The sequence below is a fragment of the Cetorhinus maximus genome, chromosome 9, assembly GCF_964194155.1.
Source record: "Cetorhinus maximus chromosome 9, sCetMax3.hap1.1, whole genome shotgun sequence".
Taxonomy (NCBI): domain Eukaryota; kingdom Metazoa; phylum Chordata; class Chondrichthyes; order Lamniformes; family Cetorhinidae; genus Cetorhinus; species Cetorhinus maximus.
The window spans coordinates 94854058-94867401 of NC_135887.1; the positions used below are offsets into that span (position 1 = coordinate 94854058).

General features: G+C 40.3%; 1 protein-coding gene across 2 annotated transcripts in view; it reads left to right on the forward strand.

The window, feature by feature from the left end:
* ush1c (Usher syndrome 1C) overlaps positions 1-5264 on the forward strand; it is a 279860-nt gene extending 274596 nt beyond the window's left edge. For both annotated transcript variants that reach the window (XM_078549127.1, XM_078549128.1), the window contains one exon: positions 2822-5264. In XM_078549127.1, the coding sequence (XP_078405253.1) occupies positions 2822-2834 (13 nt within the window). In that variant the 3' untranslated portion in view covers positions 2835-5264. The remainder of the gene's footprint in view (positions 1-2821) is intronic.
* The last annotated feature ends 8080 nt before the right edge of the window (positions 5265-13344 follow it).

A 13344-nucleotide genomic window follows, 5' to 3' on the forward strand; every position in this document is an offset into this window, starting at 1 on the left:
TCTTTTGTCATTTAAAGTTGGCAGAGTTCAAAGTGGTTCTAACTTTAAGGGTTCTGCTCAGACCACTTGCTCCCAGCCATGGGTGGTGTTGTTTCTGTCTTGCTTGCCTGCTCAAAGAGAGGGCGAAGGAGGCCATATTCATCCACGGTCTTAGGGGAGCAATTCTCCTACCTAAACCTCATTGAGGAACAATGCATTAGATGCCTTCATTTTGCTAGTAAAGTGTTCATTGAAATTTGCCACTTGTTTCAGGCAGATCTGTAACATCAGAGCAGGGCAAGGATAGCACTTTTAGGCTATAGCAGGAGCCATCTCCAACGTCTCGCAGTTCGCTCTTCACTGCTGCATAATCTTGGCACTCAGTATGCAAAGGGAGACAGGCAGAGTGTGCATGTAGCTTTGCCAGGATAACAAGCTTCTCCATAGTGCAGGGCACCATTTACTGCATCTAAATTCATAGATGTAACGCAACGCAAAGGGTTCCAATCCTCAATGTGCAGTTGGTGTACAATGATGTTCAGTGCATCATGCAGATGCCTTTATTCTGCTGTACCGTCAGCATTTCAGACACCACAGGAGACCAGAGGATAGTTACTGGGTAATGAATCTTCTGACCATCTGGCTCATGACTCTGATGTGCAACGCACACATACATGGACAGCATGCATTTAATGAGAGCCATGCCGTCACACACAATGTCATTGAGTGAACCATTGGAGTGCTCAATCACATTTCTGATACTGCCTGTTGGAGCTCTACAATGCTCTGGTTCATCATGGCCTTGCATGACCTCACCATCATGAGGACACAGACCTTGCCACTAGGTATATGGCTAGCAGCTGAGGAAGAAGAGGAGGAGGAGAAGGAGAGGAGGAGAAGGAAAGGTGGAGGCAACCAACCTATCACATTTCTGGACAACCTGTCCATGATTAGCTCATCTGACTGTGATACCAATGAATGCCATCCCAATTTCCCATTCAGCAATGGTCCCGCACCTTACAAACAACAACAGCATTCCTTTGGTTCAATGCTGGAATAAAGGCCACCACAAAACTAATGTTACAAACCACCTTTATCAATCAAAACTATGCCATATTGCATACAAAAGTCAACTAATTACCCTTGTACATTCATTTGTGCCTATCTTCCGTGTGCCATCTTCTGAAGTGTGCACAGTACAGTATCTGAGCTGTTTGCTATGAGTGAGATTGAGTTACAGTGTTTCATCAACATCTGTCTCATCTTCCTCTTGCATTTCACACTTCTGCACCACTGCCTGGCCAGGTTACGGTTCTTGGATTTATGAAAGGAGATGTGTGTAAGGGTAGGGTTGAGAGGAGAGGAAAAGCATGAGGTGCATACATAGACCATCTGTAGTTTGTAAACCAAATGAGATTGTGGGAAGAGGGGGGAATAGGATGTGAGGAGGAGGATTATTTATGAGCATACCATCATGTTTGATGCTTTCAGCCCCACTTCTGATCATGGGCTTAGTGATGACCTCCAATGATGGTGCACATGATCCCCTCGACTGGGGTAAGAACATGCAGCCATGCCAGCCCCCTACTGGTTAGCTCCTGGTGAATGCGGTTGTCCTGAGGGAGTAAGGGAAGTGCGTCAGTGAGTGTGGTGCAATGTGCTTTATGTGCAGTGATGTACCTATCATTGTCAAATAGCTGGCCAAGTGTAAAAGCTATGAGGCGTGCAATAGTGCTAAGTTTGTGAAGTTGAGGTGAAGCTATGAATGTGATGTATGGTTCAAGATTGGTAGCAGATGTTGGTGGGTGAGTGATAGGGGTGTAGTGCACTGAGCAGTGTATGAGGCTAGTGGTGCAGTTGATGGGATATAACATTTGAAGATACATTTACTGACCTTCACAACTCATGTGAGATTATTGAAGTTCTTGCAGCACTGCATCCAGGTCCTTGAGGCTACACCTGCGACTTGGCAATCTGGTCCCACTGCCTTCTCAGGGTTTGCCTGAAGGGCCTTGTGACCCTCTGGATAGAGGATGACTTCTCTCCTCTCGTCCTCCTGCTGTACCAAGGCCTCCAATGCTATGTCAGAAAATCTTGGCGCCCTCTCTCTGCCATGTTGCACCATTCCTATGTCTTTCCTGGATCAAACTAACCTCAGGAATTATTCCCAGCAACTGGTTTTACAATGCATAGGCTAGCTTGAACTCATAGCCATTCAGCAGCACATTTACTGATGGTTTCATGCTGCAATCATTTAAATGAACAAGAAGGATGAAGTTTGCAGCTACCTACTTGGAAGCAACAGGGTTGGGTTAATCACGCATCATGATCCCCGCACCCGTTTTTGCTGCAGAAGTTCATTGGAGCAACTCCAGGTCTGCTCTAGAATTCAGAACTCTCTTTTTGTTTATATCGAAATCGTTTTTTGCAATTTGTTTTCAGTAAAACGTTTTATTCTTCAAACAGTATTACAAACTGGTTACAGTTTAAGTTTGTCGACCTTGTTGATAATGTTTCTTTCTGACCTATTGATAACTTTGGAATTGATTTGGGGTTATGTGAGAGGTTAATTTGCAAGAGAAGTAAAACAGGAGCCCAACCCACATCAAACCTACCCACCTCCAGTTGTAACGGAGGCAGGAAAGGGCAGTCCCCAACCTGCTCATGGTTTCAAATGGTTGCCAAAAAGTAGCATTGGATGAGACCCTGAAACAGGTCAGCTGCTGATTAATCTAAGGCTTGAATGGTAGATTGCACAGGGAGACCAAGCAAAGGGCAGAGAAACCATTTTTTTTAAGTATGTGAAAAATTGAATTAATTCAACACTTATTTTTTTTTATAGGACATTCTTTTGACAATGAAGAGACATAAGTCACATTACAAGGACGAATCCTCCTAGAATCAAATCATTCCCATAAAGGCCAATGTTTGAATGTATGAAAATAAAATTGAAGAAAGTAAATCAGATTAATTAATTTTAATGTAATAATGATAATGTTGAAAGATTATTGCTATAAGTAGTAAATAGAAATTGAACATATTTTTTCTAAATGGAATTAACAGGAATATTTAGTTGAAGTTTGTGATTTTTCATGTACCTGTGTCAAATTTGTTTTCATTTGGAGATCATATTGGAAGGTATAGGCAAGAATGATCTGACATACATTTTCAAAGAAATCTCTATTATGATGCAAAAAATGAACATAAAGCTGAATTAAATGAACCATTATGAGCAGAAATGTATACTAAACCTCATAAGCCTATTATAATAAGGTTTGACTGTAGTATCCTAAAGCTGCTCTAGATCTGCATGTCTCTGATGTTGTTCTGCTGCCAGAATTATATAGGTAGGCTTCCATGGGTTGAATCGCTGCAAGGCTGGATGTAGAGATGTACACCAGTTGAGCTATCTGCTTTTATCTGATATTGAAAGCCAATGTACCAGCTAAGAAAAGTACAGTTGAGGTCCAAGAATGAAACCTCACCTCAAAGCCAGATGAGTAAACCTTCTATTGCTCGATAAGAATAAACTCCACTGATCTGAGAGCCTTTAACAATGCTTTTCAAATGGAATCATCAATGATGACATTATTCCAGTGCTTTTGTTGAAAGTAGTTGATTGACAAACTGAAAGCAGGAACTCAGGAAGGGAAGTGTCTTGTGAGAGAAGGGCTCAGGTGGGAAGCAAGAGGTTCATGGTCACACCATCTGCAACTTGTTCATTATGCCAAATGGCAGAATGTGTGTGTGCTGGGAGTCAGGAAGGAACCTGTTGTCATCCTCAGTGCTCCTTACAGCCAGTACCCTAATACAAAAAACCACCTCCTCTGTAGAGATAAGGAGACACAGGTGTCCTTGTCCTCTGCCAGCTCTTCCCTGTTCCTTTCTATTCTGTTCCACCTTGTCCTTCAGGAGAGATGACAGAATGTCATTATCTGTGTAGCACTGTGATTGGGTGATGTGCCTGGCATAGCTGAATAGCAGAAGGTATGCAAAGTTAGTGACGGGTGAGTGTGAGGCTGGCAGCATTGACAGGTGAAGTATCTGGATGTTATTTGTAAGTCCTGAGTGCCAGGGCATGCTGCTGGGTGAGTGTTTGGGATGTGGTACCTTAAGTAGCATGAGAGACTAGTATTGTGGCAGGTCGGTGATGTCATGTGAAGATGCACTCACCGACATTGACCACCCATGTGAAGTCAGACCTCGTGTGGCACTGCTGCCAGGAGCTCGGATTCAAACTATAGGAGTTGGCCTTCTTCACCATCTGCTTCCACTCCCTTTGACAGGTAAGCTTTGAGAGTCTTCTGCCCCCCTGCTGGACCTTGTGTCTCTTCTCCTCCCCTCTCTGCACCACTAATGCCTCCAACGTGCCATCCCTCAATCTCAATCCTTCTGTGTGTCCTGGTGTTCTGTTTGTAGAATTTCCATTGCAGCAGTCTTTTTTCCCCATCTGCCCTTCAAGAGGCAGCCAGTCTTTAAGAAAAACAGGCTGCCCATGTCACAGGGTGCGTAGCTATTCTGCCAGTGCCTCCTGCTAAGTGCAGAGCTTGCCAGCAATGTTCAGATGGGGGGACCAATGTTGGGGGCACCGGAACTTGCGCAACAATCATTCAGATGAGGTGTGCAGATTAATTTAATGTCTTACCCACCTCCATCTGGACAGGTGTCCACACACCACAAATTGCAACTCATGTGCCCAAAAATTGGTGCTAATGAATTTGTGACCCACACTTGCATATGGTATGGCTCCACATCAGAATGGAACTTGATTAATCTTGACCACACTATTTATCGACACTCGCCACTGTAATTTCTAAAAAAAAATGCATCCCATCAATTGTTCTGAAGTGATTCCAGTGATTTTTGATCAGTTACAGTTTGTACTTTTTGTACAATTAATATGTGACATGAAAATTAGGCTCAACAACAATATACATCAGTATAGAAGATTGTATATATTTAATTAATTAAAGTTATGACTGCTGAATCACTTACACACAAGAATTAAGTGGGTGTATTTCTAATAAAGTCTGCATTATTTAAAAAATCTTAGATTAAAAGTTTGAGCACACAAATAGCAAATAGTTTAGTTATCTATTGTTCTTCACACTGAGTATGTTGATATTAAAGTTGCATTGATCCAAATTTCTGATCATAAATGTTTTTCAAATTAATTCCCTGGAACCATGGAAGTCAAATTTCTTTATGCATGTGCTTAAATACATAGTAACCTAGTGCTCCTAGGGGATGGTTGTAACCATAAAACTATTAAGAAAACCATAACCATTCACAAGCTTTTAAGATGGGGAATACTTCTGCTGCTCAGCTGTTCTAAATGAAAACTGTAATACTTGTTTTATTGTTGGGATTATTTATATTATCCATAATTTGGATATATGTGGACCATGAAAATTGAACTCCAAGCTTGTGGTCTAAAATTCTGCCTTCGTAGGGCATTTACCAGCTTGATGGACCATATTTGACAAAACATTTTTTCTTGCATGCTTGGTTACTTAATGGAACTGTGATGCTGTGATATATTTGGTAGTTCCAGTTAAGGAGCTATCACTGACATAAGTGCATTGGGCTGGACAGTTTCATTCTGCACTGCAATTTTTATGTTCAACAAGTTCAAAAAATGTTTTGGTTGCTTAACACCTGAAAGTAGCCCTCACATTCAAAAGGAATGACTGTTGTTATATCAGATATGGAAGATTTCTAACTATCATAAAGCCACTTACGTCTATTACTCTCCATCCAAACAGGCATATGAAAATTGTATGAGGAGAACATATAAATACAGTCTACAGGTTTATATACCCTAGCCAAGAAGGAATAATTGATATTCTAGGAGCACCCTTGCTGCAAAGCATTGTTGTATTGATTGTAATATTATCACAAACCTCCAATTTGATCTTGGGTAAATAATCAAAGAAACTGATACCTTTTGCATTCAGCAAGTCAATAAATTGTTCCATGGCAGCTTTCCCAAGGCTATAGAATTTCAAAAGCATATATCCTATTTTTGATAAATGAGTAACATCAGTGGTAAGACTGGTGAAAGATTCTATATCATCATCTTTTGGGATGGGGTATTTAACATATCAGTCAGGATACTGATCAACCTTTGAGCATCTTTCTCATAATTTCCCTGCTTTTTCCAGTTATGTTTTGTGATAACATGTTCCATCATCAAGTATGTCAAGATGTCTTATTTATGTTGAAAGATATGTTCTAAAACAAGTTACTAGGAACTGCTAGTGAACTCCACTCTGTTGAATTGAAAATTAATTCTTCCTTTGGTTTTGCTGTCAATTTTTAGCCTGCTCCAATGCCAACTCAAGCCACTCCTGGCTGAAAGAATTATTGTTTCAAGAAACAGGATAGTTTCCAAGTAGAAATTAGTGTAGTGGATTTCACATACTGTATCTCACAATGTTTACGAGCAATACAGCTTATTGTCCTTTGTTTTTGTAGCTCAAAGGAGTTTGAATGGTATATTTGAGGCTGACTTTTCCCAACTAGCAGTCAACCTGAGACCATAAGAATACAAATGCCAGGAATTTTCTCAAAGCTGCTCCCAATGCATCACAAGTTCACCAAAACATAATTTTTGCGTGGCTATGTTACATCAGTGGAGCTGGAGCAGCTCCGAGGAAATTATTGTCCAAAGTTAAGAGGCTCGGTGGTAGTAATTCAGCATTTAAGGATCAATTTTATATTGCAGATCAGTGTTGTTGGCATCTTGAGAATAATCATTTGTAATTACTGTAACAGATAACCTGGTGTACAGTCTTTTTGACCCTGGGTTGCAAAATATTTACCTAGATATTGGCAGGCAAAGGCAGACCCTGGACCATAAAAGACATGAGACCTGCTTAACGGAGTAATCAGTGGCGTGCATCCAAAGAAAGTATCTAGTATAAAAACCCAAAAACATACCAATTGGCTTCATTAACAAGCTAAAGTTAGTGACTTTACAGGAAAAGAGATACGGCAACTAGACCAGAGAATAACTCACACTCTTTAGCCTTGCAAGTGGTAGAGAGCCTTTTAGGGATTAGGAAGTGAGCCACTCTTCATAAATACCCTGGTTTTACCCTGGTCTTGTACCCACAAGAATAGGGCAGAAGATGGATATTGTGACCTATTGTGAGGTCCAACCCACCATCTCACCGTGGCCTACGCCCTCTTTCTCCAGATGTAGCCCCTGCAGTGGTCACCACTCCTGGGTGGTGAGGTTGCTGAGCTGCTGACCCTCTGATTAACTGGCAACTCTTGGCATGTTGCCCACCCTAGTGACAGCTGACAAAATGCAGCCCCAGGACCTGCTGTCCGCTAAAACGGTTTTGAGCCCCTACCCCCACAATACTCAGACCCACCAGCACTAAATCCAGCTCAGATTTCCTCCTAAATTCTCATACTGCTGTAATACAGGCCATCATCTACTCTGTAACCTCCTCCATGGAGATGGTCATAAGGGATTTGGCTCAAAATGTGAGGGAAATTGTGTTCTCATTGCTCATCAACACACCCAGCCTGAGGTCTAACAACCCTCGGACATCAAAAAGCATGAGCCCAGTAAAAGGAGAATATGGAAATAGTTAACAAATATTAGTGTAATTCCTCCAGATTGTTCCAGTTACACAGTAGCCAGCCTTTTCCCTCATTTACTGATGATCAGCCTGAAAACACCACATAATTTACTGAGCTGAAAACACAGGCTATTAGGCAGGCTATTTGGAAGAGGAAAGACTCAGGAAGAGTTAGATACAGACAAGATGTAACATTAATCCATAGCATGTTTAAATTCAATTCATTGTTAAAAGACTGAGGTTTTCAGGATGGTGTTTTGCTTGAAGTGAGAATTTGTTTTTCTAGATGTCTAAAGACTCTCCAATTATAGAGGCAGGCCAAGATGAAGCGATTAAATTAGATTGTTAGATTGTATAATAGCTTTAGGGGACAGTATCCAGAATGTGGTTTCTGTATTAATATATACATCATTCTCAAGATGTGGATATCATTGACACGGTGCTGGATAGTTTAATAAAACTGAGTGACTTGCTAGGCCACTTCAAAGAATAGTTAAGAGGCAACCACATTTGTGGGGGACTGGTACCACGTGTAGGGTAGATCTATTTTTGGAAAGATATCAGTAACTATTTGGTTTTTCACAACAACCTGACAGCTTCACAATCAATCACTTTTATTGCCATGTTATTTCCATTTAAAAATAACTAATTCAAATTTGAACTCATATTGCTGGATTGCTTACTAAGACGTCTGGAATACTAGTCCAGTTGCAAAACCATCACGCTATCATGCTTCTCAATATCATTTCCTGTTGCTGCCTGCGTGCTTTGGGGCCTTTCCAGAGTTGTTTCCACTTCAACATTTCCACTTTTTCAGAACTGGCATCTTCCTGGTCAGCCAGCTGGCTTCCACTATCTTTTGAAATATTATGCTATAAAAATCCTAGTTACCCTGGAACAATCTATGCACTTAAACCTCGGATTCAGAATCTCAATGATGTTCTCCACAGGTACTCTGGTTAAGATATGAGTCTCATGTGTTTCCCTGGACCTGTGGGGAAGCCTACATGTCTGTCAAAGTTAAGGGCGTGGACCTGCTGCTCCCTGGCATCCAATGAGAAAATTGAGTACGTTGGTTAGCCACTGAAAACAATAAATTGAAGTCTGCTGGATGCAACATAATTAATGGTAGGAATAACAAAAAAAAGAAGTAATAAATCTAACAATAAATTACCTCTCCCTTCAAATTGTTGGTCTCTTGGGCCTAAAAGCACTCAAAACAATATTTGCTCTTCCTTAAAATCCTGTTTGCATGTGAGTAGTCTGTAGATGACCTGTGAATTTTGCTAAACCAGGAAATCAGGTCTCAGATCATTGTGACCTTGTCAGCGAAAACAATCAGACTCATTGCAAACCACATTCTGGTGCAGCCATGTGAAATCCAGATAAATATACTACCGGAATCTAGGGGACAACGCTATGGAATCGGTGAAGCGGTATTCCAGGTTTGCACCCATATTTCTGGTTTGTTGTGTCACTGACCAGAAAAATTGGTCTAGTTATTTGGTTTTGCATTCCAATAAGAACCTATATTACAGATTGGCTAAAATAAATATAAGAATTTTCTCCATATAATTTCTGCATTGTGAGCATTTTTCCATCAAAGGACGTCCTCATCTAAAATATGGAATATGTAATTATGAGCTTCTCGGTCCAGGATGTAAAATGAGGTGAGTAGCAAAGTTATCTCGTCTATCAATATTGCTATTACATGAGGGTTGTTGGCCTCAAATAGTACAATGTACCAGGGTACATTTTTTAAAAATCTTGATTTGCATCTTAATGTTACCAATAACAAACTGAAGGTCCAAGTTCTTTTTTGTCTGCACTCCTGTTAACTGACTTGCACTTATTAAAATAAACCAAGATTAGACTAGTACTTTTTCAGTATTATAACGACTTTTTCCCATCATACCTATTTAACATTCACAGCAAAAAGGCAGTACCCATAAAAAGTCCAAGTCTCCAATGAACTGAAACTTACACATTACAGGACTAACAACCACTCTTTTATCATAGAAACCAAATGGAATGACACACCAGTAAATAAATATATGTTTGCCATCTAATGACTTGTTTGTTTTGATCTGGGCCAAAATAGAACCGATCCTTAGGGCAAAGTTTTCTTGATTTCATACCTACAGAGTCAGGGTAGGACTTTTGGCTGCAGACCTGAATCTGCCATGATGTTCACTCAGTTTCTTGGGCTAGAGGTCATTTTACTTTCATGACAGGCCCTTAGGGGTATCCCAACAACAAGTGGGAATCAGCAATGGCTATCAAGGGTATCCAAGAAGTGTTGGACTGCCAGTGCAGCACTAGAATTAATTTATTGAGGCATAAGAGCCCCAAAATGCTTCAATGCATCTCCCATTGAAGGCCTTTGTGAAGAAACAACTCTTCAGGAAGTAAGAGCTAGGTAGGGACCTGATTGGAGAGATGGAATGCCTATCCTAATCCCTCTTCATTTATCATGTGGGGCCATTCCAAATGCTGTCCCAGACCAAACCTGCAGCTTCATTTGGTGGTCCTGCAGTGTAGGCCAGCAGATGTCCCAACAGGAGCTGCTAGGAGAGCGGCAGAAGAGATAAATTGAAGTTGGAGTGGTAATAAAGGAAAAAATCTCCCAAATCACTAATGTCTGATTTTATTCCACAAATAAAATACCGATTGACTTACAGGGGATCAATAGTTAGATTTGATGGCGTTCAAAGGCTACTGGATAACACAACTGGAATTTTCAAGCCACAGATACAATGAGTTTCCTTTGGAAAGCTGAACAAAATGTTTGATTAAGAATAATGTTTACGGTGTCATGAACATAAAGTTAGGTGAAAATGTGATAAAGGCCTTTGAAACCTCAGTTTTGATGTCTTATTTATATGGAATGTGCACTTTGGAAGAGTAAATATATTGGCCTTGATTTTCCTCCTAACATCCCAAAATAAGTCAGGATAATATTGGAAACAGTGCAGAAAATCAGGTGGCAAGACCTAAAACTGTCACCCTGACAAAATTTTGTTTTTTCTTCCATTGCGACCACTAGGGCCAATGTGATGAGGCACAGGTTCATGGCACATTTCCTTTCTGTGCACCATGTTTTCTCTGCTGCCTGAGACTCCAGTGAAAGTTAACAGTAGGCCTGGAATCAATGCAGTAATGGCCACAAATGTTTTAAATGGAGCAAGAGAGCTCATTGGAGGATTCCATTTGATAGATTGCTTGCCAGCTGAATGTCTCTATCATGGCTCATCCTCTATCTCAATGCCATACTCCTGCTCTCTCCCCATGCACCTTGACGCCTCTAGAGTCGAGAAATCTATCTATTACCTTCTTAAGTATATTCAGTGACTTGGCCTCCACAGCCTTCTGTGGTACAGAATTCCACAGGTTCCTCTTGCAATAAATGCCAACATACAATTTGCCTTCTTAACTGCTTGCTGCACCTGCATGTTTGCTTTCAGTGACTGGTGTACAAGGACACCCAGAGCCCTTTGCACATCAACATTTCCCAATCTCTCACTATTTAAATGATACTCTACCATTCTGTTCTTCCTACCAAAGTGGATAACTTCACACTTATTCACATTATACTGCATCTGTCATGTATTTGCCCACTCACTCAACTTGTCTAAATCACCTTGAAGCCTCTTAACATCCTTGTCACCACTCACATTTCCACCTAGTTTTCTTTTGTTGGCAAACTTTACATTCACATTTGGTTCCCTCATCCAAATCATTAATATATATTGTGACTAGCTGGGACCCAAGCACTGATCCATGCAGTATCCCACTGGTCACCACCTGCCACTCCAAAAAAAGACTCATTTATTCCTACTCTGTTTCCTGTCTAACCAATTCTCAATCCATGCCAATATGTTACCCCCAACCCATGTGCTTTACTTTACACACTAACCCCTTATGTGGAACTTTATCAAAAGCTACCTGAAAATCTAAGTACACTGCATCCACTGGTTCTCCCCCATCTATTCTGCTAGTTCCATCCTCAAAAAACTCCAGTAGGTTTGTCAAACATGATTTCCCTTTCATAAATTCATGCTGACTTTGTCTAATCCTGTTGATATTTTCTAAGCATCCTGTTATCACGTCCTTTATAATAGGCTCTAGTATTTTCGCTACTATTGATGTTAGGCTAACCGGTCTGTAATTCCTTTTTTTTCCCACCTTCCTTTTTTACATTTTCCGCCCTACAATCTAACAGTACTGTTCCAGAATCTACTGAATTCTGGAAGATGACAACCAACACATCCGTTATTTCAATGGCCACCTCCATTTTCACCCTGGGATGTAGATTATCAGGCCCTGGGGATTTATCAGCTTTCAGTCCCATTAATTTCTCCAGCACTATTGTTTTACTAATACTAATTCCCTTCAATTCCTCTTTCTCACTAGACCCTTGGTTCCCTCGTATTTCTGGGAAGTTATTTGTGTCGTCTTCCATAAAGTCAGAACTAAAGTAGTTGTTTAATTGCTCTTCCATTTCCTTGTCCTCTCTTATAAATTATCCTATTTTGGACTGTAAGGGACCTACATTTGTCTTCACTAATCTTTTTATTTTTACATACTTTTGAAGCTTTTGCAGTCCATTCTTATGTTCCTTGCAAGTTTACTCTCATGCACTATATTTCCCCTCTTAATCAATCTCTTGGCCCTCCTTTACTGAATTCTAAACTGCTCCATATCCTCAGGTTTGCTTATTTTCCTAGCAACTTTATATGACTCTTCTTTGGATTTAATATTATCCCCAATTTATTTTGTTAGCCATGGTTGGGCCACTTTTCCTGTTTTTTTGCACCAGAAAGGAATGTGTAACTGTTGCAGTGCATATATTCATTCCTTAAATATTAGCCATTGCCTATCCACTATCATGCCTTTTAATGAAGTTCCCAAATCTATCATAGCCAACTCACCCTTCATACCTTTGTAGTTTCCTTTGTTTAGATTTAGGACCCAAGTTTCAGATTGGACTAGTTCACTTTCCATCCTAATGAAGAATTTATCTTGTTATGGTCACTGTTCCCTGAAGGACCCTGCACAACAAGATTATTAATTAACCCCTTCTCATTGCACAATACTAAATCTAAGATAACCTGTTTCCTAGTTGGTTCCTGGACATACCGGTCTAAAAAATCATCTCGCACACATACCAGGAATTCATCCACCAAAGTATTACTTCTAATTTGTTTTGCTCTGTCCATATGCAAATTAAAACCACCCAGGATTACTGTAGTACCCTTCTTGCATCTCTAATTTCCTGTTTAATGCAGTCCCCTACCTTACCACTGCTGTTTGGAGGCCTATGGACAACACCCACTAATATTTTCCGCCCCTTGTTGCTCTTAGTTCTACCCAGACTGACTCTCCATCTAGATTTTCTGAGTGAATATTGTTTCTCACGATTGCACTGATTTCATCCTTAGCTAACAATACCACCCCGCCTCCTTTTCCTTTTTGTCAATCCTTCCTAAATATTGAATACCCTTGGACATTCAATTCCAGCCTTGGTCACTCTGCAGACATGCCTCCACAATCAAAATCACATTGTGCCCATTTACATCTATTTGCACTGTTAATTCATCTACTTTTTTTACAAATGCTCTGTGCATTCAGATACAATGCCTTTAGACTTGTCTTATTAACATTTTTATACTTTTTTTTTACTATGGCCCTATTTGCTGCTAACCCTAGTTTCGTCTGCCTTACACTTTTGCTTTCTACTTTTTTTGCCTTTCATTTCTATCTTTGTTTC